Source organism: Papio anubis, chromosome X (genome assembly GCF_008728515.1).
Source record: "Papio anubis isolate 15944 chromosome X, Panubis1.0, whole genome shotgun sequence".
NCBI lineage: Eukaryota > Metazoa > Chordata > Mammalia > Primates > Cercopithecidae > Papio > Papio anubis.
The window spans coordinates 75,187,305-75,213,674 of NC_044996.1; the positions used below are offsets into that span (position 1 = coordinate 75,187,305).

Sequence of the window (26,370 nt, forward strand, 5' to 3'; positions counted from 1 at the left end):
TCCCACTTCAGCCTTCCAAAATATTGGGATCACAGGCATGAGCTACTGCACTTGGCTGGAAAAACCATTTTTGACCATTCTTAGCTTACTGGCCATACAAAAATAAGCCAAAGGTCAAATGCTACCCCTTGTTATAGGCAATAAGGAGTCTCTGAAGGCTTTTGAGCAAGGCTATGTTTTGCACTGGTTGAGCATTCAGATATTCAGTGAAAATGGTTCTCAAAGTAGTCTATTAGTGGTTTTAACCTCTCTTCTCTCTGTCATTGTTTAATTTTCTGTCATCGTTCCATGGTAGTATCCATGCAGATGAAGCTCTCTGGAAAGGTTCCCTCAACGATTTCATCCTTCTTTCTCTGTTTTGGCAGTGGAGCTGACCCTAACTTCAGACATATAATATTCTTTTCCTCTCTATGCCTTGATTATGTTTGTCTAAAAAAAAAAAAAAAAAAAACCTTGGAAACAGGGAAATGGCAATCATTGATGTGAGGGAGGAGTATTTTTAAGTAAGAATTTATGGGATAAGTGTTCTTAAATAAATGGAAATACTACGTGTCCCAGACAGGATTTCTTAAAGAAACAGAATGTGGCATCTGTCACTGGAGCTCTACATTCTAGATGGAAAATACATAGGATGGTCAGATAAGTCCTGTCAGTGGAGTCTTCTAAGAGAGGATTAATGGGTTAAGGCAAACTGTTAAGCGATTCTGCTATTAAACATTAGGGAAGATGTCCTGTTTGTACGGCACTAAATATTTTAGCAATACAAAGAAACGACACAGATTCTGATCACTACACGAGTTGGCAGCCTATTGGTGAAAAATTTCAGAATGTTAGCCCATCATACGCCCATTCTATCTTGAGAAAAGCATCAATGAAAAGAGACAAGACTGTCGTCTCTATAGATTCCCTTAGAACCAGTGGAAATGGCCTGAGGGAGGTTACTGAGCACTGGAGTAAACACTAGGTAAGATTTTCACTTCTTAACATTCTCTATTAGTTCTAGAGGTTTGCTACAGGAGGAGAGAGGAGAGGAAATTACAGGAGCCTGGCTTGGGCAGCAAAGCAGGAATTGCATCAATTAGAGGAATCACTACACTACCTACTTTAAATTCTCAATTAGGAAAATTTCTATTATAGCAGACATTTCTACCAGTTGCCTAGAAGCAGCTTAACTGATAAAAACCTGCTGTCCTAGCAGCAAAGCATCTTTAAAACCAAAGGGCTTACCATCTCCATGGTGCAGATCCAAATCCACGTAGAGAATACGCTCAAATTTCCGTCGCAATCGTAATATTCCCAGGACAGCATCATTGAGATAACAAAAACCAGATGCTTCATCTCTGTAAGAAAACAAGTTGCTACAGCCAACAGCCAAAAAGCAATCCAAGGGAGTCTTATCCAAGGGAGTCTTTACAGCCAAGGATCTAACCCTTGAGATCTAGTCCCCTAAAGTTTCCCCTTCTTTTAAGAAAAACAAAAATCCATCTACAAAGATTATAAGTAAATGACCCAGAATGATCAGGGAATGAAGTGTTTCAGTAAAGTAAATATTCGGGTAAACTGGTAACATTTTCCATTCATGATCCCAGATTTTCAAAGCATTAGAATATTATAACTATATTGAACAAGAGAGAACCACCTTTCCCTGGATTTAGGAATCACTTCAAAAAATTTGTATACCCTGGGGTCATCATGAGGAACACTGGTAATCACTTACAGGACTTTAAGAAAGCTAGAATCTAGAAGAGGCCTTAAAGACAATCTTGCTCAGCCAGATGTTAGAGATTGGATTCTCTGTACTGACCCTATGACATAACCTAGAATTTTTAAAAAGTTAGTTTTGGCACTTGTTGCTCATAAAAGCTGAGTGTAGAACATACAAATGCATAATCTCCTGGGCAGTATAATGTGGTTGCCTGTCTGTAAATGCAATTATTACAATGAAGAGTGAAGCAGTCTTTTCTAAAGTTGTTTTGTTTTCTTTACTAAAATTGTCTTCATTGACTTCACTGGTGTCCTTTAACTTTTGTGCTATCAGTGATACTGCGTCACTTTAACCCCTTGTCAAGGTTAAACTGCTCTTTTACTACACTTCCATTAAGCCTTGCTGATTAGATGTAAAATAACATTCTTTATCATCAAGAGTGCATTATAAGTTATTTTTAAGGCCTCATCCTAAATGCTTAATTTATTTTGCTTCCACAGACACTTCAAATATCCAGCCCATTTTTTCTGAGTTCTCCTTGAGATTGCCTAGGCATAAGCAACAGTTAAAATGGCATCTTTGCTACTATGAGACTGTAAAGCTCTTTGTAGTGCCTACACAATGCATAAACTTCTTCATGAGATCTCTTCCATAATAACATTTCATATTCTAAATAATGCCCTGGTTCACAGGCTGAATCAATGACATGTAGACTGGCAAGCAGAAGGTTGGTAAAAATATCTTTAGACACTGACTCTGCTTCATGATGGTGAACTCAGCAATCATCTAGCCAAAGAATAGCTTGGCCTTAGGTATGCAACCAGGTAAAGACCAATTAAAGAAAAAGATTTCTCCATCTATGAATTCTCTTTAAATAAGAATTAAATATGTGATTTTTGGAAGTTCTTAGATGCGAATGCTATATTCCAATTATGAAAAGTTTACATTTTGTAAGTTTACTGCCTTAGCACATTAAAAAAAGAGATAATCTGTCATCCTTTTGAACATCAATAACTTTTAGGTAGATGGGACGGAACACTAAGTGCTAGGCAAAAAGAGGAGAGAGATGTGGAGGAAGAGTACAAATCAATACAAGACATACTTCCTTTCCTCACAGAACTTACAATTAAATTGGGGAGATAAGGCATAAAACAAACAAAAAAGGCAACCAGAAATAATATGGCACATAAAGGAGAATACAGAGAAAAGCTACAGAGAAAATTGACAAAGCAGACTCTTCTCATTGACAACGTTGAGATTTGCCCGAGCCCTGTGTTTTCACAAAAGCAGTGATGGTTAAGAAACCCTACACCCTTTTGTGTTATGAGAAATGGCGAACTGCTAAGGACCACACTGCCCTGGCATATTCTTTTTTTTTTTTTTTTTTTTTTTAATACTTTAAGTTCTAGGGTACATGTGCACAACTTGCAAGTTTGTTACATATGTATACATGTGCCATGTTGGTGTGCTGCACCCATTAACTCGTCATTTACATTAGGTATATCTCCTAATGCTATCACTCCCCTCTCCCTCCTCCCCACAAAAGGACCCGGGGTGTGATGTTCACCTTCCTGTGTCCAAGTGATCTCATTGTTCAATTCCCACCTATGAGTGAGAACATGCGGCGTTTGGTTTTCTGTTCTTGTGATAGTTTGCTGAGAATGGTGGTTTCCAGCTGCATCCATGTCCCTACAAAGGACATGAACTCATCCTTTTTTATCGCTGCATAGTATTCTATGGTGTGCATGTGCCACATTTCCTTAATCCAGTCTGTCACTGATGGACATTTGGGTTGATTCCAAGTCTTTGCTATTGTGAATAGTGTTGCAATAAACATACGTGCATGTGTTCTTATAGCAGCATGACTTATAATCTCTTTGGGCATATCTCAGTATCGGGATGTATTGTCAAATGGTATTTAGTTCTAGATCCTTTTGAGGAATCGCCACACTGCTTCTCCACAATGGTTGAACTAGCTTACAGTCCCACCAACAGTGTAAAAGTGTTCCTATTTCCACATCCTCTCCAGCACCTGTTGTTTCCTTGGACTTTTTAATGATTGCCATTCTAACTGGTGTGAGATGGTATTCCATTGTGGTTTTGATTTGCATTTCTCTGATGCACAGTGATGATGAGCATTTTTATGTGTCTGTGGCTGTATGAATGTCTCTTTGAGAAGTGTTTGTTCATATCCTTTGCCCACTTTTTGGATGGGGTTGTTTGTTTTTCTTGTTGTATATTTGTTCTGAGTTCTTGTGGTTCTGGATATTAGCCCTTGTCAGATGAGTAGATTGCAAAAATTTTCTCCCATTCTGTAGGTTGCCTGTTCACTCTGATGGTAGCTTCTTTGCTGTGCAGAAGCTCTTTAGTTTAATTCAGGATCCCATTTGTCAATTTTGGCTTTTGTTGCTGTTTTTGTGTTTTAGACATGAAGTCCTGCCCATGCCTTCCATGTCCTGAATGGTATTACCTAGGTTTTCTTCCAGGTTTTCCTATGGTTTTGTAGTCTAACATTTAAGTCTCTAATCCATCTTCAATTAATTTTCAGATAAGGAGTAAGGAAAGGATCCAGTTTCAGCTTTCTACTTATGACTAGGCCAATTTTTCCCAGCAACTATTTCTGTCAAATAAGGGAATGCTTTCCCATTTCTGTTTTGTCAGGGTTTTGTCAAAGATCAGATGGCTGTAGATGTGTGTGGTATTATTTCTGAGGGCTCTGTTCTGTTCCATTGGTCTATATCTCTGTTTTGCAAAATTAGTACCATGCTGTTTTGCTACTGTAGCCTTGTAGTATAGTTTGAAGTCAGGTAGCTTGGATGCCTCCAGCTTTGTTCTCTTTGGCTTAGATTGTCTTGGCATTGTGGGTGTTTTGTTCCATATGAACATTCTCGAGTAGTTTTTCCAAAATTTGAGAATAAAGTCATTGGCAGCTTAATGGGGATGGCACTGAATCTATAAATTACCTTGGAGCAGTATGGCCATTTTCAATATTGGATTCTTCCTATCCATGAGCATGGTATGTTCTTTCCATTTGTTTGTAGGTCCTCTTTATTTCACTGAGCAGGGAGCCTAGGGTTCCTCCTTGAAGAGGTCCTCCACATCCCTTGTAAGTTGGATTCCTAGGCATTTTCTCTCTTTTGAAGCTATTGTGAATGGGAGTTCATCGCACCCAGCTTTCTGTCGGTTCCGTTGTTACTGTGTATAAGAATGCTTGTGATTTTTTGCACATTGATTTTGTCTCCTGAGACTTTGCTGAAGTTGCTTCTATCAGCTTAAGGAGATTTTAGCTGATGATGGGGTTTTCTAAATATACAATCATGTCATCTGCAAACGGGGACAATTTGATTCTTTCTTTCCTAACTGAATACCCTGATTTGCCTTTTGACTGGGTTCTAGCCAGAACTTCCAACACTATGTTGAATAGGAGGTGAGAGAGGGCATCCCAGTCTTGTGCCAGTTTTCAGCGAATGTTTCCAGTTTTGCCCATTCAGTATGATATTGGCTGTGGGTTTCTAAAAATAGCTCTTTATTATTTTGGAGATACACGCCCATCAATACCTAATTTATTGAGAGTTTTTAGCATGAAGGGCTGTTGAATTTTGTCAAAGTTGGCCTTTTCTGCATCTATTGAGATAATCATGTGGTTTTTGTCTTGGTTCTGTTTCTATGCTGAATTACATTTATGATTGTGTATCGCTGGAACCAGCTTCTTGCATCCCAGGGTTGAAGCCCACTTGATCATGAGGATAAACTTTTCATGTGCTTGATTCGGGTTTGCCAGTATTTTATTGAGGATTTTTGCATCGCATGTTCATCAGGATATTGTTCTAAAATTCTTTTTTTGTTGTGTTCTGCCAGGCTTTGGTATCAGGAGGATGTTGGCCTCATAAATGAGTTAGGAGGATTCCCTCTTTTTCATTGATTGGAATGGTTCCAGAAGGAATGGAACCAGCTCCTCCTTGTACCTCTGGTAGAATTCAGCTGTGAACTGGGCTCGTCCTGGACTTTTTTGGTTGGTAGGTTGGTTAATTATTACCTCAATTCTCGAGCCTGGTATTGGTCTATTCAGGGATTCAACTTCTTCCTGATTTGAAGCCCTGGGAGTGTAAGTGTCCGAAATTATCCATTTCTAGGTTTTGTAGTTTATTTGGTGTAGAGGTGTTTATAGTATTCTGGATGGTGGCTTGTATTTCTGTGTGGTCAGTGGTGATATCCTCATCATTTTTAATATTTCGCGCCTATTTGATTCTTTCTCTTTTCTTTCTTTATTAGTCTTAAGAAGGGGTCTATCAATTTAGATCTTTTTCAAAAACCAGCTCCTGGATTCATTGATTTTGAAGGGTTTTTGTATCATCTCCCTTCAGTTCTGCTCTGATCTTAGTGATTTCTTGCCTTCTGCTAGCTTTTTGAATGTGTTTGCTCTTGCTTCTCTAGTTCTTTTTAATTGTGATGTTAGTGTCAATTTTATATCTTTCCCTGCTTTCTCTTGTGGGCATTTAGTGCTATAAATTTCCCTCTACACACTGCTTTAAATGTGTCCCAGATTCTGGTATGTTGTATCTTTTGTTCTCATTGGTTTCAAAGAACATCTTTATTTCTGCCTTCATTTTGTTATTATGTACCCAGTAGTCATTCAGGAGCAGGTTGTTCAGTTTCCATGTAGTTGAGCCGGATTTTGATTGAGTTTCTTAGTCCTGAGTTCTAGTTTGATTGCACTGTGGTCTGAGAGACAGTTTTGTTATAATTTCTGTTGTTTTACATTTGCTGAGGAGTGCTTTACTCCAACCATGTGGTCAATTTTGGAATAAGTGCAATGTGGTGCTGAGAAAATGTATATTCTGTTGATTTGGGGTAGACAGTTCTAGATGTCTATTAGGGTCCGGGCTTTGGTGCAGAGTTGAGTTCAATTCCTGGATATCCTTGTTAACTTTCTGTCTCAAGTTGATCTGTCTAATGTTGACAGCGGGTTAAAGTCTCCCATTATTATTGTATGGGAGTCTAAGTCTCTCTTTGTAAGTCTCTAAGGACTTGCTTATGAATCTGGGTGCTCCTGTATTGGGTATATATTTAGATAGTTAGCTCTTCCTGATGAATTGATCCCTTTACCATTATGTAATGGCCTTCTTTGTCTCTTTTGATCTTTGATAGTTTAAAGTCTGTTTTATCAGAGATTAGGATTGTAACCTCTGCTTTTTTTTGTTTCCATTTGCTTGTTAGATCTTCCTCCATCCCTTTATTTTGAGCCTATGTGTGTCTCTGCATGTGAGATGGGTCTCCTGAATACAGCAAACTTATGGGTCTTGACTCTATCCAATTTGCCAGTGTGTGTCTTTTAATTGGACCATTTAGTCCATCTATATTTAAGGTTAATATTGTTATGTGTGAACTTGATCCTGTCATTATGCTATTAGCTGGTTATTTTGCTTGTTAGTTGATGCAGTTTCTTCCTTGCATCGATAGTCTTTACATTTTGGCATGTTTTTGCAATGACTGGTGCTGGTTGTTCCTTTCCATGTTTAGTACTTCCTTCAGGATCTCTTGTAGGGCAGGCCTGGTGGTGACAAAATCTCTAAGCATTTGTTTGTCTGTAAAGGGTTTTATTTCTCCTTCACTTATGAAACTTAGTTTGGCTGGATATGAAATTCTGGCTTGAAAATTCTTTTCTTTAAGAATGTTGAATATTGGCCCCCACTCTCTTCTGGCTTGTAGAGTTTCTGCCAAGAGATCTGCTGTTAGTCTGATGGGCTTCCCTTTGTGTGTAACCCGACCTTTCTCTCTGGCTGCCCTTAACATTTTTTCCTTTATTTCACCTTTGGTGAATCTGACAATTATGTGTCTTGGAGTTGCTCTTCTCGAGGAGTATCTTTGTTACGTTGCCTGTATTTCCTGAATTTGAATGCTGGCCTGCCTTACTAGGTTTAGGAAGTTCTCCTGGATGATATCCTGCAGAGTGTTTTCCAACTTGGTTCCATTTTCCCCGTCAGTTTCAGCCACACCAATCAGACGTAGATTTGGTCTTTTCACATAATCCGATATTTCTTGGAGGCTTTGTTCATTTGTTTTTACTCTTTTTTCTCTACACTTCTCTGCTCACTTCATTTCATTCATTTGATCTTCAATCGCTGATACTCTTTCTTCCAGTTGATCGAGTCGGTTACTGAAGCTTATGCATTTGTCATGTAGTTCTTGTGTTATGGTTTTCATCTCTATCAGTTCTTTTAAGGACTTCTCTACATTGGTTATTCCAGTTAGCCATTCGTCAAATCTTTTTTCAAGGTTTTTAGTTTCCTTGCGCTGGTTACCTAGTTCCTCCTTTAGCTGTGAGAAGTTTGATGGACTGAAGCCTTCTTCTCTCAACTCATCAAAGTCATTCTCTGTCCAGCTTTGTTCCATTGCTGGTGATGAGCTGCGTTCCTTTGGAGGGGGAGATGCACTCTGATTTTTTGAATTTCCAGCTTTTCTGCACTGCTTTTTCCCCGTCTTTGTGGTTTTATCTGCCTTTGATCTTTGATGATGATGTCGTACCGATGGGGTTTTGGTGTGGGTGTCCTTTCTGTTTGGTAGTTTTCCTTCTAACAATCAGGACCCTCAGCTGTAGGTCTGTTGGAGTTTGCTTGAGGTCCACTCCAGACCCTGTTTGCCTGGGTATCAGCAGCGGAGGCTGCAGAAGATAGAATATTGCTGAACAGCAAGTGTTGCTGTCTGATTCTTGCTCTGGAAGCTTCGTCTCAGGGGGGTACTCCACTGTGTGAGGTGTGAGGTGTCGGTCTGCACCTAGTGGGGGATGTCTCCCAGTTAGGCTACTCTACACTTGAACAGGCAGTCTGTCCATTCTCAGATCTCAACCTCTGTGCTGGGAGATCCACTGCTCTCTTCAAAGCTGTCAGACAGGGGCATTTACCTCTACCGAGGTTTCTGCTGCTTTTTGTTTAGCTAAGACCTGTCCCCAGAGGAGGAGTCTACAGAAGCAGAATGGCCTCCTTGAGCTGTGGTGGGCTCCACCCAATTCGAGTTTCCCAGGGGCGTTGTTTACCTACTTAAGTCTCAGCAATGGCAGGCACCCCTCCCCCAGCCTCACTGCCGCCTTGCAGTTAGATCTCAGACTGCTGTGCTAGCAATGAGGGAGGCTCCATGGGTGTGGGACCCTCTGGGCCAGGTATGGGATATAATCTCCTGGTGTGCTGTTTGCTAAGACCCTTGGTAAAGTGCAGTATTAGGGTGGGAGTTACCCAATTTTCCAGGTGTTGTGTGTGTCAATTTCCTTTGGCTAGGAAAAGGAATTCCCTTTCCCCTTGTGCTTCCCAGGTGAGGTGATGCCTCGTCCTGCTTCAGCTCTTGCTGGTCGGGCTGCACCTGCAGACCAGCGCCTACTGTCCGACACAACCCAGTGAGATGAACCCGGTACCTCAGTTAAAAATGCAGAAATCACCTACCTTCTGTGTCGCTCATGCTGGGAGCTGGAGGCTGGAGCTGTTCCTATTTGGCCATCTTGGGCATGCCCCTGCCCTGACATATTCCAAGGAAAGACTCATCTCTCTCTTTCCTCAGCATGCCCAGAAGACTGGGAGATGACTCCCTTATTTACCTGTCTCCATTAAGCAGGTGGCCCCCTTCCTTTTCTTTAAGATGTTCCTTACACTAATGAAGATTCTCCTCATGGCAATAGCCTGAATAATAATAATAATGATGATGATGATGATGATGTCTATCATTCAGAAAGTCCTTTATGTCTCATTGTGTGAATTTGTAACATTTTTCTACCTCTGGATAGTATTACTATTACTAAATTAGATGATAACATCTCTTAAATTAAAGGAGCTCTATTATCATTGGCTTATAGAAATAATAAGTGTTTAGATAAATAGAATATTCCTAAAATCCCCAGAAAATAAGGAAATTGAACGTTCAAGATTTTCAATATGCTAAAAAAAGTATTCCTATAAAAACTCAAATACTTTAAGAATTCAAGTTCACATAATTTAGGTAAATCTTGGGCAAATGAGACTAATTTAGTAATTTTGGCTTACTAAAACCTGCCATGTCTTTTCTGATTTATCAGTGTTGGGCATAATATACACGTAGATTTTTTTTTCTACTTGAGTATATTCTTCCTAAACATAGACAGGTTTACTGATTGAATGAGTTAACATTACTTCTCCTAAGTGTTTATTATTATAAAAAAAGTAAACTTGTTTTAATCAAGTTGAATCATTATTCTGATAAACTTTATTTCAACAGTAATTATGTTTTGTAGTATATCAGCTTGTAGATAATTTACAAAATCTTTAGGTAACTAAAACCTTTGGGCTGATATTAAATTGAATCAATTAATGAATATTCATTACATACCTAGACTATTTCTAAGTAAGAGAATGCTGAAACATTAATTACTACATATAATTTTGTATGCTTTTGCTTCTTATTTCAATATGCTACAGAGAAGTTATGTATACTTGGGTCTGTTAATGAACATGTTATTTTTTGCCAATTAAAGAAGTTGTTATAAAGGATGTATATAGATATAGAAAGTTATAGAGGGATCACAGAGAGGGAATTTTATTTGTTGAGGTGGCTGGCTAAGGTTTGATGAGTTTATTTATAATATTTCCAAAAAGAACTTTAGCACCAAATATTCTGATGCAAAGCTAGAATTTGGTTTCCTCACTGTTAAAATGGCAAAAAAAAAAAAAAAAAAAAAAAAAAAAATTTGTTCTTTCACTTTGTTGAAAGAGAAGTGCTAGAAAGAATTAGATTTATTCAATATATTACTATTGAGGACTTGCATGGGAAGAGATGTCAAATCAGAAGAGATGCTTTGCTTTTTCTAGGTTAAATCAGTATAGGTAAAATGTTAAATCTAAAATAAACATTTTAGAAATTGTATGCTGTATGGAACCTTTCTACAGATTCATTAGTGCTGTCACTGGCCAAGATATGTCAGAATCCTGATGCTGCTTTGCCAGATATTAGATGACTATAGTATAGTGTTTTCAGTAATAATTTCAGTTTTTTAAAATGTTAACTTGGTCTCCACATTGCTTCTTTGTTTTGAACCTAGCATTTTCCCAGTCATTAGTTTTCAAATGGGATTCACATCCTTTACCTATGAAATTCTGTTAATATACACATGTTTAAGAACTATTCCAGATTATTAAATCTCTTTACTTGATGTTCTTGATATATTCTGGGTATGTTCAAACTATATGCTTGATATATTCATGATATATTATGTCAGGATTATTATATGTTATATCTGAATATTTTTTCTCTATAAAGATTATGTTCATACATTTTTATAAATTACATAGAATACCCTCTCTTCTTTGAAAATAGGCTTTCTACAGTTTGGATATTTGGCCTTCCAAGCCTCATGTTGAAATTTGATCCCCAGTGTTGGAGGTGGGGCCTAGTGGGAAGTGTTGGGTGATGGGGGTGGATCCCTTACAAATGGCTTGGTTGTGTTCTCACAGTAATGAGTGAGTTCTCACTCTATTAGTTCCTGCAAGAGTTCCCCTGAACTCTTGTTTTGTTAAAAAACAAACTCTTGTTTGTTAAAAAGAGCCTGGCACCTTCTCCCTCTCTCTTGCTTCCTCTCTCACCATGTGATTTGCACACGTGGCTTCCCTTTACCTTCTGTCATAAGTGGAGGCAGCATGAAGCCCTTACCAGAAGCAGATACTGGCACCATGCTTCTTGTACAGACTGCAGAGCTATGAGCCAAATACCTCTTTTCTTTACAAATTACCCAGATTCAGGTATTCCTTTAGAGGAACACAGACGTACTACGACAAGGGCTAATCATTATGTATATAGATATTTTGTCTGGATCTGGTAGACCTCTACAGAACTCTCCACCCAAAAACAACACTCTTCTCATTGCCACATAGCACATACTCTAAAATCAACCACATAATTAGACATAAAGCAATCCCTAGCAAGTGCAAAATAACCGAAATCATACCACCAAATACACTCTTGAGACACAGCACAATAAAAATAGAAGTCAAGACTGAGAAAATCACTCCAAGCCATGTAATTACATGGAAACTAAACAACATCCTCCTGAATAACTTTTGGGTAAATAATAAAATTAAGGTAAAAATCAAGAAGTTATTTGAAACTAATAAGAAAATAGATACAATACATCAGAATCTCTGGGAAACAGCTAAGGCGGTGTTAAGAGGGAAATTCCTAGCACTAAACGCCCACATCAAAAAGGTAGAAAGACCTCAAATTAATAACTTAATATTACAACTGAATTAGAGAAGCAAGAACAAATCAACTCCAAAGCTAGCAGAAGACAAGAAATAACCAAAATCAAAGGTGAACTGAAGGAAATTGAGACATGAAAAACCATTCAAAAGATCAATGAATGCAAAAGTTGGATTTTTGAAAACATTAATAAGATAGATAGGCCACTAGCTAGACTAATAAAGAAGAAAAGAGAGAAGATCCAAATAAACAAAATCAGAAATGACGAAGGGAATGTTACCACTGACTCCACAGAAACAAAAATAACCAGCAGAAACTATGATGAACACTCCGTGCACACAAACTAGAAAACCCAGAAGAGATGGATAAATTCCTGGACAAATACACCTTCCTAAGACTGAACCAGGAAGAAAGTGATTCCCTAAACAGACCAATAATGAGCTCCAGAATGGAATCAGTAATAAATAGCTTTACCAACCAAAAAAAGCCTGCCACTTGATATATTCACAGCCAAATTCTACCAGATATATAAAGAAAGCTGGTATTATCCCTACTGAAACTATTCTAAAAAATTTAGGAGGAGGGACTCCTCCTCAACTCATTCTATGAGAGCAGTATCATCCTGATACAAAAACCTGGCAGAGACACAACAAAAAAGAAAACATCAAGCCTATATCCTTGATGAATATTAATGCAAAAATCCTCAACAAAATACTTGCAGACTGAATCCAGCAACACAACAAAATGCTAATCCACCATGATCAAGTAGGCTTCATCTCTATGATGCAAGGTTGGTTCAATATATGCAAATCAATAAATGTGATTCATCACATAAAGAGAACTGAAGACAAAAACTACATGATCATCGCAATAGAGGCAGAAAAGCCTTTCAATAAAATTCAACACCGCTTCATGTTAAAAACTCTCAATAAACTAGGTATTGAAGGAACACACCTAAAAATAATAACAGCTATCTATAACAAACCCACAGCCAACATCATACTGAATGGGCAAAAGCTGGAAGCATTCCCCTGGAAACCTGGCACAAGACAAAGATGCTCTCTCTCACGACTCCTATTCAACAGAGTATTGGAAGTCCTAGTCAGAGCAATCAGGTAAGAGAAGGAAATAATGGGCATCCAAATAGGAGGAGAGGAAGTCAAACCATCTCTGCAGATGACATGGTTCTATATCTAGAAAACCTCATAATCTCAGCTCAAAACCTCCTTCAGCTGATAAACAGCTTCAGCAAAGTTTCAGGATACAAAATCAATGTACAAAAATCACTAGCGTTCCTACATATCAACAATAGTCAACCCAAGAACCAAATCATGAAAGAACTCTCATTCACAATTGACACAAAAAGAATAAAATACCTAGGAAGACAGCTTACCAGGGAGGTAAAAGATCTCTACAATGAGAATTACAAAACACTGCTCAAATAAATCAGAGAAAACACAAACAAATGGAAAAACATCCCATGCTCATGGATAGGAGGAATCAATATAATTAAAATGGCCATACTGCTCAAAGCAACTTACAGATTCAATGCTATACCTATCAAACTATATGTGACATTCTTCATAGAACTAGAAAAAACTATTTTAAAATTCATATGGAACCAAAAAAGGGCCCAAATAGCCAAGACAATCCTAAGCAAAAAGAACAAAGCTTGAGGCATCATGTTACCCAACTTCAAACTATACTACAGGGCGACAGTAACCAAAACAGCATGGTAATGGTACAAAAACAGATACATAGACCAATGGAACAGAATAGAGAGCCCAGAAATAAGGCTGCACACCTATGACCATCTGATCTTCAACGAAGTTGACAAGAGCAAGCAATGGGGGAAAGACTCACTATTCAGTAAATGGTGCTGAATATGGCTAGCTATATTCAGAAGATTGAAGCTGGACCCCTTTCTTATAGCATATACAAATATCAACTCAAGATGGATCAAAGAATTAAATGTAAAACCCAAAACTGTAAAAACCCTGGAAGACAACCTAGGTAATACCATTCTGAATATAGGAACGGGCAAAGATTTCATGACAAAGACAACAAATGCAATTCCAACAAAAGCAAAAATTGACAAATGGGATCTAATTAAACTTCAGAGCTTCTGCACAGCAAAATAAACTATCAACAGAGTAAACAGACAACCCAGAGAATAGGATAAAATATTTGCAAACTATGCATCTGAAAAAGGTCTAATATCTGGTATCTTTAAGGAACTTAACAAGTTTAAAAGAGAAAAACAAAAACCCAATTAAAAAGTAGGCAAGGGATATGAACAGATAGTTTTCAAAAGACGACATACATGTACCCAACAAGCATAGGAAAAAAAGCTCAGTATCAATTATCATTAGAGAAATGCAAATCAAAGCCCCAATGAGATACCATCTCACACCAGTCAGAGTTGCTACTATTAAAAGTTCAAAAAAATAACACATGCTGGCGAGGTTGCAGAGAAAAGAAAATACTTGTACCCTGTTGATGGGAGAGTAAACCAGTTTAACCATTGAGGAAAGCAGTATGGTGATTTCTCAAAGAGTTAAAAGTAGAACTACCATTTGACTCAGCAATCCCACTACTTGTGTATACACCAAGAGGAACATAAATCATCCTACCATGCATCATTATACCATCAAAGACACATGCATGTGAATGTTCACTGTGGCACTATTCACAACAACAAAGACCTGGAATGCTCATCAATGCCGCATGTTCTCACTCGTAAGTGGGAACTAAATGATGAGAACTCATGAATACAAAGAAGGAAACAACAGACACTGGGGTCTATTGAGGGTGGAGGGTGAGAGGAAGGAGAGGAGCAGAAAAGATAACTGTTGGGTACTGGGCTTAATACCTGGGTGATGAAATAATCTGTATGACAAACCCCTGTGACACAAGTTTACCAAGTAACAGACCTTCACAAGTATCCCCGAACCTAAAATAAAAATTTTTAAGAAAATAGATATTTTGGCCGGGCGTGGGGGCTCACGCCTGTAATCCCAGCACTTTGGGAGGCCAAGGCGGGAGGATCACAAGGTCAGGAGATTGAGACCATCCTGGCTAACAGGGTGAAACCCTGTCTCTACTAAAAATACCAAAAAAAAAAAAAAAAAAAAAAAAAAAAAGATATTTTGTCGAAAATAAATTTTTGGATTGACTTTTATCTCATTTTACATGCCACAGAAATTGCACCTCTTTGTCAGTTGCTTTATTATTCTTGTAATGAACTCTCATTGTATTTTTCCCTTTTGAAAATGATCAGCAATAAGTTAACCATAGCTATTATAAGTCTTTTATCATCTACAGGTAGACAGCTTTTTATGTTTTACACCAATGCTTCCCTGAAAGCACTTGCAATCAGCTACAAGCTAGAGGGCTTCATCTTCAACAAAGGGCTTTCTCAGAGCCCCGTGGAAAAGAACTATGCCAGGTACTTTTGTGTACAGGCTTATGATGAGATGGTTTAAACAACTTTGACACCACACTAGTGAACTGAGGCAGGATTTTGAGAATTCTAGTTGAGAAGCAAGTGTGTTAATAAGATAGTGCAACCCAAGGTGGAGTGGAAAAATAACTAATTACATAGACCTGAATGACAGAAGTGATGATTTGGGTTTTGTTTGGAATATTGCTAAAGCTTGAATATTCTGTTTTCTGGATATATAAGAAACTCATTTCCCATTTCTCTTCTCTCTTATACTATCTATAATTCATAACTATCTAGTAGACCATGCTTTTGTAAACTGAAACGAAAGGTTTGTAAATGATATCTTATATCCCTGAGTTCTCCAGGATTTGGAAACTCTCATTGAGTATTCTTATTTTCATAGCAATATAAATATCTGCATTGGTTCAATAAAAATCTGTCTGCCCTTCTTACCAGGACATGATTAGAAACATTGGTATGTAACCAAGGCCTTGCCTGGAATGTCATATTTGTGAATGATGCTCACTGAATCAGATATGATCAGACACTTTTAAGGAACTAAGGCTGACTTTTTGGAGCCAATGCATACAAAGCCCTCTTGGGAAAACTAGCCTGGTACCTGACTTACAGGGTTCTCAGCTTTACAACTGAGTAAGGAAGGTTACTTCCTGGCAAGCCTTAGAAGCTTAGGATATTCTGTCGACTTCAAAAAGAGAACAGTTCTCCCACATTTATAGATACAGCAAGTAAAATCTTCTTAGCTTGATAGGCTTTTAAAATTTCAAATTGAGATTCCTTATGAAAACTTCGAGCAAAGCAAGCTTAAGGTCTATTTGGTAAGTTACCATTCTTACTGTGCCTATGTAAATAATCAGGCTAAATCTAATAAGACTTAATTTTTAGTTTTTAACATTTTTATTGAGGCAAAACTTACATAACATAAAATTAATCATTTTAAAGTGTACAATTTAGTGGCATTTAGTACCTTTACAATACCATGTAACCTTCACCTCAACCTAGTTCTAAAACATTTCCATTACCACAAAAGAAAATCCATGCTCATTAAACGTTCACTCCTTACACTCTCATCCCTCTTCCAGCCTTTGACAACCACTAATCTGTGTTGGATGTCTATGGATTTACCTATTTTGGATATTTTATATGTGTAATCACACAATATGTGATCTTTTATGTCTGGCTTCTTTCACTTAATATAATGTGTTTGAGGTTCATCCATGTTGTAGCACGTGCCAGTACTCTGTTCTTTTTTTAGGGCTGAATAATATTCCATCACACACACCACACGTGCACACACATATATACACACGCACACACCCCACATTTTGTTTATCCATTCATCTGTTGACAAATGGGTAATATTTTTGTTGTTTTCATTGTATGGCTATTGTGAATAGTGCTGCTATAAACATTTGTGCATAAGTATTCATTTGAGTACATGTTTGCAATTCTTTTGAATATTTACACTTAGAAGTGGAATGTTTAGGTCATATAGTAATTCTATGTTTAACTTTTGAGGAACAACCAAACTGTTTTCCATGGTAGTTGTACCATTTTACTTTCTTGCCAGCAGTGTATAAGGGCTTCAACTTCTCCACTTCCTCACCAACACTTGTTATTTTCAAGTTATTTTTGTTGTTAAATCCTAGCCATCCTAGTATGTGTGAAGTGGTATCTCCTTGTGGATCTGATTTGCATTTTCCTGATGACTAATGATGTCAAGCATTGTTTTATGAGCTTGTTGTCCATTTGTATACCTTCTTTTTACATATGTTTATTCAAGTCCTTTGCCCATTTTTAAATTTTAAAATTTTGTTTGTTTGTTTGTTTTGAGATGGAGTCTTGGTCTATCGCCAAGGCTGGAGTGCAGTGGTGCTATCTCGGCTCACTGCAAGCTCCGGTTCCTGGGTTCACGCCATTCTCCTGCCTCAGCCTCCCAAGTAGCTGGGACTACAGGTGCCCGCCACCTCGCCCGGCTAGTTTTTTGTATTTTTTAGTAGAGACGGGGTTTCAACATGTTAGCCAGGATGGTCTCGATCTCCTGACCTCGTGATCTGCCCACCTCGGCCTCCCAAAGTGCTGGGATTACAGACGTGAGCCACCGCGCCTGGCCTAAAATTTAAAAATTTTTTAAATTTTTAATTTTTTTGCTGTTGAGTTGTAAGAGTTCTTTTTATATTATGGCTATCGCACACTTATTGGATATACAATTTGCACATATTTTCTCCCATTCTGTAGGTTGTTGTTTCACTTTGTTGATAAATATCCTTTGAAGCCCCAAAGCTTTACATTTTGATGAACTCCAGTTTAACTATTTTTCTTTTGTTGTTTGAGACCAGCCTTATTTTGCATTCAAGAATAATCTTTCTTGAGATTATCTTTAGTCAAAAGGAAGTGACTATAGAGAGAAATTTTGTGTTTCAGCAGAAAACTCTGCCTCATCTATAGCACACCATTCTAGGTTATCAGAGTCTAGTCCTATTCACTGTCTTTGAGCTATTTTGTACCTATGTATAAGCTGCAGGTTACTGATGGATAAGCAAACTTTATCTTGTCTGGTGGAGATATAATTGACTTCCTTAGGGCTAGGCACAGTGGCTCATGCTGTAATCCCAGCACTTTGGGAGGCTGGGGTGAGAGGATTGCTTGAGGCTAGGAGTTCAAGACCTCATCTTCACAAAAAGTTTAAAAAATTAGCTGGGCATGCACTTTTAGTCCTAGCTACTCAGGAGGCTGAGGCAGGAGGATTGCTTCAGCCTGGGAGTCTGAGGCTGCAGTGGGCTATGATTGTGCCACTGCACTCTAGCCTGGGTGACAGAGACTCTGTTTCAAAAAAAAAAATTAGATAATTGACTTCCTTTTCTTCTGTGGAAAAACCAGTTTTGGCACCTACTTGTAAATAAAACTGGATCTTGTTAACTTGTTCAAATCGTCAATCTTTACCAAATTTTCAATTCTTCTAGGTTACTTCAATATCTGGCTAACATCCTCCAAACTAACTTTTCCAAGTTTTCTCCCTCCCACCTGACTCAGAGTCACTGAGAACTAAAATCCAACTGCCCAAATCCCTATTGGGACTCTAGGTTGCTTTGGAGCTTACCCTCTTTTCCAGAATTTGAGGCAGCCCTACAAGCTAAACCCCAGTGGCTCAATATAAACCTAGACGAACACAGAACTGCAGCCGACCATGCATGACTAGAATTCTCCTTTAACAAGCTGCTGCCTAGACTATGATAGAAGTTGTAAGAAATGTCCAAGTCATGCATACCTTTTACATGAAAGGTGACTGCCTTAGTCCATTTAGTGTTGCTATAACAGAATACCTGAGGTTGGATAACATATAAAGAAAAGAGGTTTATTTGGCTTATAATTCTGGTGGCTGGAAAGTTCAAAATTGGGCAGCTGCATCTGGTAAGGGCCTCCCTCATACTGCTTCCATTCACGGTAGAAAGCAGAAGGAGAGCAGCTGTGTGCAAAGAGATCACATGGTGAGACAGGAAGCCAGAGAGAGAAACTGAGGATACTAGACTTTTTTAAAAACAATTTAGTAATGTGGGAACAAATCCATTCCCATGAGAGAATAAAAACTCACTCACTTCTGCAGGAGGGCATTAATTTATTCATGAGCTATCTGCTCCCAAGACCCAGATACCTCCCATTAGGCCCCACCTCTTAACATTGGGGATTAAATTCAACAGAGTTTTGGCAGGGGGAAACCACATATAAACCATAGCAGTAACCAAGACTGTGGACAAACAACATTGCCAAGAGTACCCATACCCTAGCTCTATGAGTGGTGCTGCAAAATGGAAAAGTTCTCTTCCACTGATGCCTCGGAATCCATTGGACTGGTTACTTTCAGTGTTCAATTCTTGGGTCTTTACTATAATATAATCTTTTAAATTAACTTTTTTTTTGAGATAGGGTCTCACTCTGTCACTCAGGCTGGAATACAGCGGCATGATCTCAGTTCACTGCAGCCTCCACCAGGCTCAAGTGATCCTCCCATCTCAGCCTCCCAAGTAGCTGGGACTACAGGTGCATGCCACCACACCCAGATAATTTTTTGTATTTTTTGTAGAGACAGGGTTTTGCCATGTTGCCTAGGCTGGCCTTGAACTCCCGAGCTTAAGCAATCCACCCACCTCTGCCTCCCAAAGTGCTGAGATTATAGGTGTGAGCCACCACACCTGGCCAAATTTCTTTTTTCACTGTTGCCATCCCTCTTTTAATATGCCTAATTTCCAGGACCCTAAAACAACTGACCTTTGCCACTGCCTCTCAACAGATGGTTCAAGTGGCTTTGCAGGAACAACACCAACAAGAGTCCTTGAAAGACTATTTCTTAGACTTCAGCTTCACCTCACTTAGGAGCTTTATGTTCTCCTCTGACTTACTCAATGATAAATGATATTTGTTTCAAACAAAAGAGAGAAATGACAGTATTTAAGTTTATTTGAGCCCTGCGTACCCCAGAAAGCAGTAATGGTTAAAAAATGGCCCCCAACCTTTTGTTTTCCAGGAAAAGGCTAACCACAAGTGACCATCCTACACTGACACATTATTCCAAGGGAAGACCCGTCTCCATCCTTCCTCACAACTCCCAAAAGACTTACAGATGACTCCCTTGTTTAACTGTCTCTATAAAATGCCAGGCTTCCTTCCTTTTCTTTGAGCTGGTCCTCATTAATAACTATTCCCCCATTGCAATACCTGAATAAAATCACTTCCTTAATTGTCTGGTACATTTTGTCTTTCACATCATCAACACAAAGATGTTCATGGAAGAAACTAGATTCTGCAAACATAATTCTGAAAGCATATTTCTGAAATGTGTCTGCAGCTTTGTAGTTTGGCAGTTGTTTTGTTTTTGTTTTTCCAGATACATCTTGCTTCTTAAATACCCTGGTGAATTACAAACCACAAAATCAATCTTTAAGAAAAAGCGCAGGGCTCAGTCAACTGTATTTACTTATGTGCATTTGCTGTTTTAGGTCCATTAAAGGTCAGGGGCTTTGATCACAACATCAAGAAATTTATGTAAAATAGCAGGTGGCTACCTTACCTAGGCAGAGCCAGACACCTGCACTGTTCAACAGTTTGTTACTGGCAAAGATTTTGCAACAATCTTTTATTCCAGTACTGATATCAGAAGTTGGCATTATAGATTTCCAATAATGTTTTATTTGGACCTAAGACATGCTCAGACATCTATTTTCTTTACATATTAGCATACCTCTGATAATTTTTTACTTTCATTGGTAGTAATGTTTGGCTTTCCTCTGTTGTTGGCATATAATAAAAATAATAGCTGATATCTATTAAGTGATTACCACATGCCAGGAACTGTACTAGGTGCTTTCAATATTGTTAACTCAATAAAGTTTCACAACAACCCTGTGAAGTAAAACTCATATTGAAACTTAAACCCCAATGTAACAGTATGAAGAGGTGAAGCCTTTGTGGAGCTGATTGAGTCATGAGGGCTCTACCCTCAAGAATAATCTCTTTATGGATTAATGGGTTATTGAGGCAGTGGGTTAGTTACCACAAGAGTAGGTCTGTTATAAAGACCAATTTGGCCATCTCTTCTGAGCCCCTTGCCATGTGATGCCCTGCACTCCTTGGGACTCTGCAGAGTCCTCACGAGCAAGAAGGCCCTCACCAGATGTGGCTTCTCAACTTTGAACTTCTCAGCCTCCAAAATGTAAGAAATAAATTTATTTTCTTTATAAATTACTCAGTCTCAGGTATTCAGTTAAAGCAATAGAAAACAAAGAAACATATGATTGACATACCAAAAGCCGTACATACTTAATGTTTACAACCTGATGAATCTGGAGTTAAGTATACACCCATGAAACCATCACCACAATCTATGCCATAAAATTATCCCTTACCTCCAAAAGTTTTTTCCTGCCCTATTTATTTATTTATTTATTTATTGTAATAAGAACAGTTAAAATAAGATCTACCCTCTTACCAAACTTTTTTTTTTTGAGACAGAGTCTTGCTCTGTTGCCCAGGCTGGAGTGCAGTGGTACAATCTCAGCTCACTGCAACGTCCACCTCTCCACCTCCCAGGTTCAAATGATTCTCCTGCCTCGGTCTCCTGAGTAGCTGGGGTTACAGGCGAGCACCACCACACCTGGCTAATTTTTGTATTTTTAGTAGAGATGGGGTTTCACCATGTTGGCCAAGTTGGTCTTGAACTCCTGACCTCAAGTGATCCACCTGCCTTAGCCTCCCAAAGTTCTGGGATTACAGGAGTTAATCACCCCGCCTGGCCTCTCTTAGCAAATTTTTAAGTATACAATGCAGTACCGTTAACTGTAGGTGCTATGCTGTACAGTAGATATCTAAGTGTTCACTGATGGATGAGTGAATAAAGAAAATGTGATATACACATAAAATGGATTATTATTCCACCTTTTAAAAAAAGGAAATCATGTGACAACATGGACGAACCTGGAGGATATTAAGCTAAGTGAAATAAGCCAGACAAGAAGGACAAATGCATGATACTACTTACATGAGGAATCTAAAATAGTCAAACTCATAGAAGCAAAGAGTGGAATGGTGGTCGCCGGGGCAGAGGCGAGGGGGAAATAGGGAGGTATTTGAATTTGAATGTAGGCAGTCTGGCTCCTCAGCCCATAAGCTTAATCACTATGCTAAAAAGTTTTGGTATCTTTCTATTTGCACCTATTGCTTTTTTTTCCTTGTAATTTCTTCTACTTCTCCTTCATGTCTACTTCCCTTTCACCATTTTAATACTGTAATGTTGTTGAAATTAGTCAATTTTCACAGTTTCCCTTACCTCTTTACTTGTCTATCCCCATTTACCATTTTACTACTTTTTCAGTTTGCCTCTATCTCCTTTGCCATTTCCTGAATGTTTGGAATTTAAAGTTTTTTGGTTACTAAGATGGCCAACCACAGTTCCTTTTAGTAGCAATTTTTATCTCCAGATTTCTACTATAATAGCCCACCAAACTTTAATCATTTCAGCTTTCAGGTTATTTGCATTTGGGGTAAATGGGTATTAAGAATCCTCCCAAAGGCAAGTAAATGACCCAGCGCCAAATTGGAATAATTGATTTTGCAGTGGTCCTTTCTTCTATAAACTCAATTTAGCTACTGACCTAGCACCTTTGGATTTAGAATTTACACAGGAACACATGTGAAAAATGATTAGGTCAAGAAGGCCCTACATGTTAATAGAAACAAATCCATTAACTGTGTGACAAAACTACCAAAAATATTACCTAAGAAATAAATATGACAGTAGTATAATTCTACACAGTTCTCACTCTCTCTACACCATTTGGCATGATAAACAGTCACTACTGAAGACAAACGAAGGTTTGTGGAAGTAGAAACAAGGTAATACTTGCCTGAAAATGAATCAAGAACATTGACTATGAGTCCATTGTGGTGAAAAGTGCTGGAAGGCCAGTTTTCAGACCCATAGGCTATCTTTCCCTTTCAATAATTATACCATTTAAGGTACATGGATGGAAAAAAGTATAAAGCAGTTCTGTTCACCACCAAGAATCTTAGATAGTTCATAAGTAGAACCTAACATTTGCATTACAGAAAAATCCTAGTGGTGAGTTGGTCCATGAAAATTGCTGTAAGATTAATTCAGCTAGGGAATAAATTGAGTAGATAGGTCATGATGAACTAAATGCACTGCTTGTTTCCTTTGGACATGCAAGGTCACATTTTTCTGGCTGTAAGCTTCTTTAGCACATTTTTTTTTTTTCAGATTACTTAGGTACAATTTTCCTGCCCTAAAATATGTTTTTATTTAGTAAAATGTAGGTTAGCAAATCAAAATCTTCACTTGGCTATGAATTTTTCTTTTATGTACTCTGTTTTTAGGGAAAGAAGAAAATAAGAAGAGACCAAACAGGTTTCCAAAAGCAGTTTCCCAGGGTGTACCTCAGGTTCAGCCCAGATTTAGTCATTATCCTTCAAGGATCAATAGAAGCTAGAGTACAGAAACACTATGTAACTCTTAGTGATAGCAAGATTCAATCAGGTTCAGTCCACTGTGCTTACTAAGGCAAAAATGTATAGGTACATTTTAAAAAGAGGTTAAAGACATAGAACAACAACAACAAAAAGTCTGTCTACTAAACTGTCCACTAAGCCAGAAAATTCAATTAACCAGAAACCCCATTTTCTGAGAATTCTAGTTAGTTGAAAATATCACTTTTGATTTTCAACTCTCATTTAATGAATTTTAAAACCTTAATAGTTTAGACATCAATACTGGGTAGATGAATTAAATGTACTCTCTTCCTCCACAAGAAAAAGAACACTTTAGGTATAATTGATGGAAATTGTGCCAGCTCAACCTTTCTATTTAAATAGAAAAAATACAAAAGCACTGGCAAAGCAGCTGTCTCAGGCTTAATACATATGTATTTGTATTTCTGCACCTGGTCCTGGCACACAAGACGAGTGTCTCAAGAGCCAAAGACTATGTGCTTGCATCCCCAAACTATGTAATAGACCCCATTAAATTGGCTGGAGTTTATATTAGGTGTGGATAGGAGGAAATGCCATTGTGTTCAGTGGACTGATCACGATCTCTGTCAAGTCAGGAGAGAGAGAAGAGTGTTTGCTTTAAAATGCAGGGAATGCTTTCAGATTTTCTGGCTTTGGTTGATGAAAATCTAGAGTAATTTTTGACACACAGCAAAAACACATGGATGCTCTTCAAATATCCTTTTGGTCCCTCTATAATATTTGACCTCATATTACTGAAATGGTTCAAAACTTGGATTTCAAACACCTAGGGTCTTGTCATGTTATAGTTACATTAATTACAACACTAAGTAGATATAAAATTTTAAGCATTCTTTCTAGACGTTTTCTGTAAACAACTAGCTAAATTCTGAAAGATTATTCATAATAATAATATGCACATATTCTATTCAATATTTTTCACCTGTAGGCTGTGACTTCTTAGCAAAATGGTGATTATACTTTATAGAAAGCGAAATTCTATGAATTTACCTCTTATATTTACAGAGGAGTGTCATGCTAAAGGCAGGAAGTACCAGGCCTGGTACTTATAGGCCTGGTCAAACAAAGCATGGAATATTTTTGGCCACTCCTAGAGAATGAACCTTGAAATATAACATTGCCACTAGTCCCAAATAATACTGTGGCCTTCCTGTGATGCTTCAGTCTCAGGTGTCTGCCTGAGAGGGGACACTGTATGCAATTAACCTGCAGATAGGTGCTGAGGACTCACTCAGTGCTCTCCCTTTGTGCTAGGGGTTGTGATCAACACAAGATGTTCTGGATCCTGCCCTTGAGTTCACAACTGAGTTGAATCAAGCTATAAGACTAATACACATTTTTAAAAATGCATAAAATGTGCACGAGTATGAGTTCAATTATATGGTGCAGCCTATGCTTGTCTCCACCTTCAACCATCTAGCCCAAACCTCGAAGCTGCCTTCTAAGAGGCTCAGAGGACTTATGATTTCATGTAGTCTCATTAGCTGTATGTGAAGTAGGGGAAGAAAAGGCTATTCCTCTTTTACAATTGAGAAACAAATAGGAAATCTACCCCAGGGCACTTAAGGAGTTGGCCAAACGCTGCAGAGCCTCTGGCAGTCCTGTACTCCTCCTGCTGTCTGTCCCCTCCTGGGTCACAGGCTTTAAACTGCTCGTTAGACCTTCCTAAAGCACAACCCTGACAATATCACTGCCTTGCTTGAAAGCCTCTCAGTAGGTCCCCATGCCCACAGGAAGAAAGATCCTTTCTTTTGTGTAGTATGCAAGGCCCTTCATAATTTTGTCCCTGCCTACTTCTCAGGCCTCTTATCTCGCTATTCCCCTCAAGCACTTAAAGCTTAACCACACCAAACTTTTCTCTCACTTTCTAAACATAAAATGTTCTTCAAGCCTCTGGGCCTTTGTACATGCATAGTTTTGGAGTTGTAGAATGACTTCCATCTCCTCTGATGACCTTCTACTCATCCTTTAAGATGCAGCTGTGAAGACATCTCTGAAGTTCCACCTTCCTTTCCCAGGCAGAGAAAGTTGATCCCTCTTTTTGTGCTACAGCAGTTTATTCAAACCTCTACCATAGTACTTCTCAAACTAGCTTGCAATGATTACTTCTTGTACTTGTATTCTCCACTAGACTACATACTCTTGGAGAGCAAGGACTGTATCCTATTCACCTTCAGTACCTAGCACAGAGCTTAGCACATGCTATGCTTTAAACTTTTTCTAATTAATTTTTTTTTTTTTTTTTTTTTTTGAGACCAAGTCTCTCTCTGTCATCCAGGCTGGAGTGCAGTGGCACAATCTCAGCTCACTGCAACCTCTGCCTCCCAGGTTCAAGCGATTCTTCTGTCTCAGCCACCTGAGTAGCTGGAACCACAGGCGTGCACCACCACACCTAACTAATTTTTTTGTATTTTCAGTAGAGACAGGGTTTCGTCATGTTGGCCAGGCTGGTCTCAAACTCCTGATCTCAGGTGATCTGCCTGCCTCAGCCTCCCAAAATGCTGGGATTACAGGCATGAGCCACTGTGCCTGGCCATTTTTTTTTTTAAATTTTAAAGATGTTATAGGAATTGTAAAATGCCTTGAGAATGAAGAACATTTGTATTATTTATCTTGAATAAAAGAGAAAAATAACCTCCAGATTATACATTTACAAATTAAAATGTGATAAACTAGAGAAACAGATTATTTATAAAATGTACTGATCAGTACCAAAATCAGGAAACTTTAAGGACCTGTGACCCATTGCCCAGCTATCCCCAGTCATAAACAAAAAGAGAAACAAAGCATGGACTTATGTAGAGGCTGGTCCTGGGTTAAGAGTCATACCATTAACCATTTTCTTTTAAGTGATAGATGAGAAACTTTTCATTAAATAGGTCCAAAAATAAAGTTAGATGTGGTAGTATTGTTTGGTAAACACACTTAAAATTGAAATGACTTGAATCAG

General features: G+C 38.3%; 1 protein-coding gene across 2 annotated transcripts in view; it reads right to left on the bottom strand.

Annotated features, from left to right (window-relative positions):
- The window catches only part of HDAC8 (histone deacetylase 8), a 249,855-nt gene that overhangs the window by 165,187 nt on the left and 58,298 nt on the right, over nt 1-26,370 (bottom strand). For both annotated transcript variants that reach the window (XM_003917883.4, XM_009197812.4), the window contains exon 5: nt 1,228-1,340. In XM_003917883.4, the coding sequence (XP_003917932.1) occupies nt 1,228-1,340 (113 nt within the window). The remainder of the gene's footprint in view (nt 1-1,227; nt 1,341-26,370) is intronic.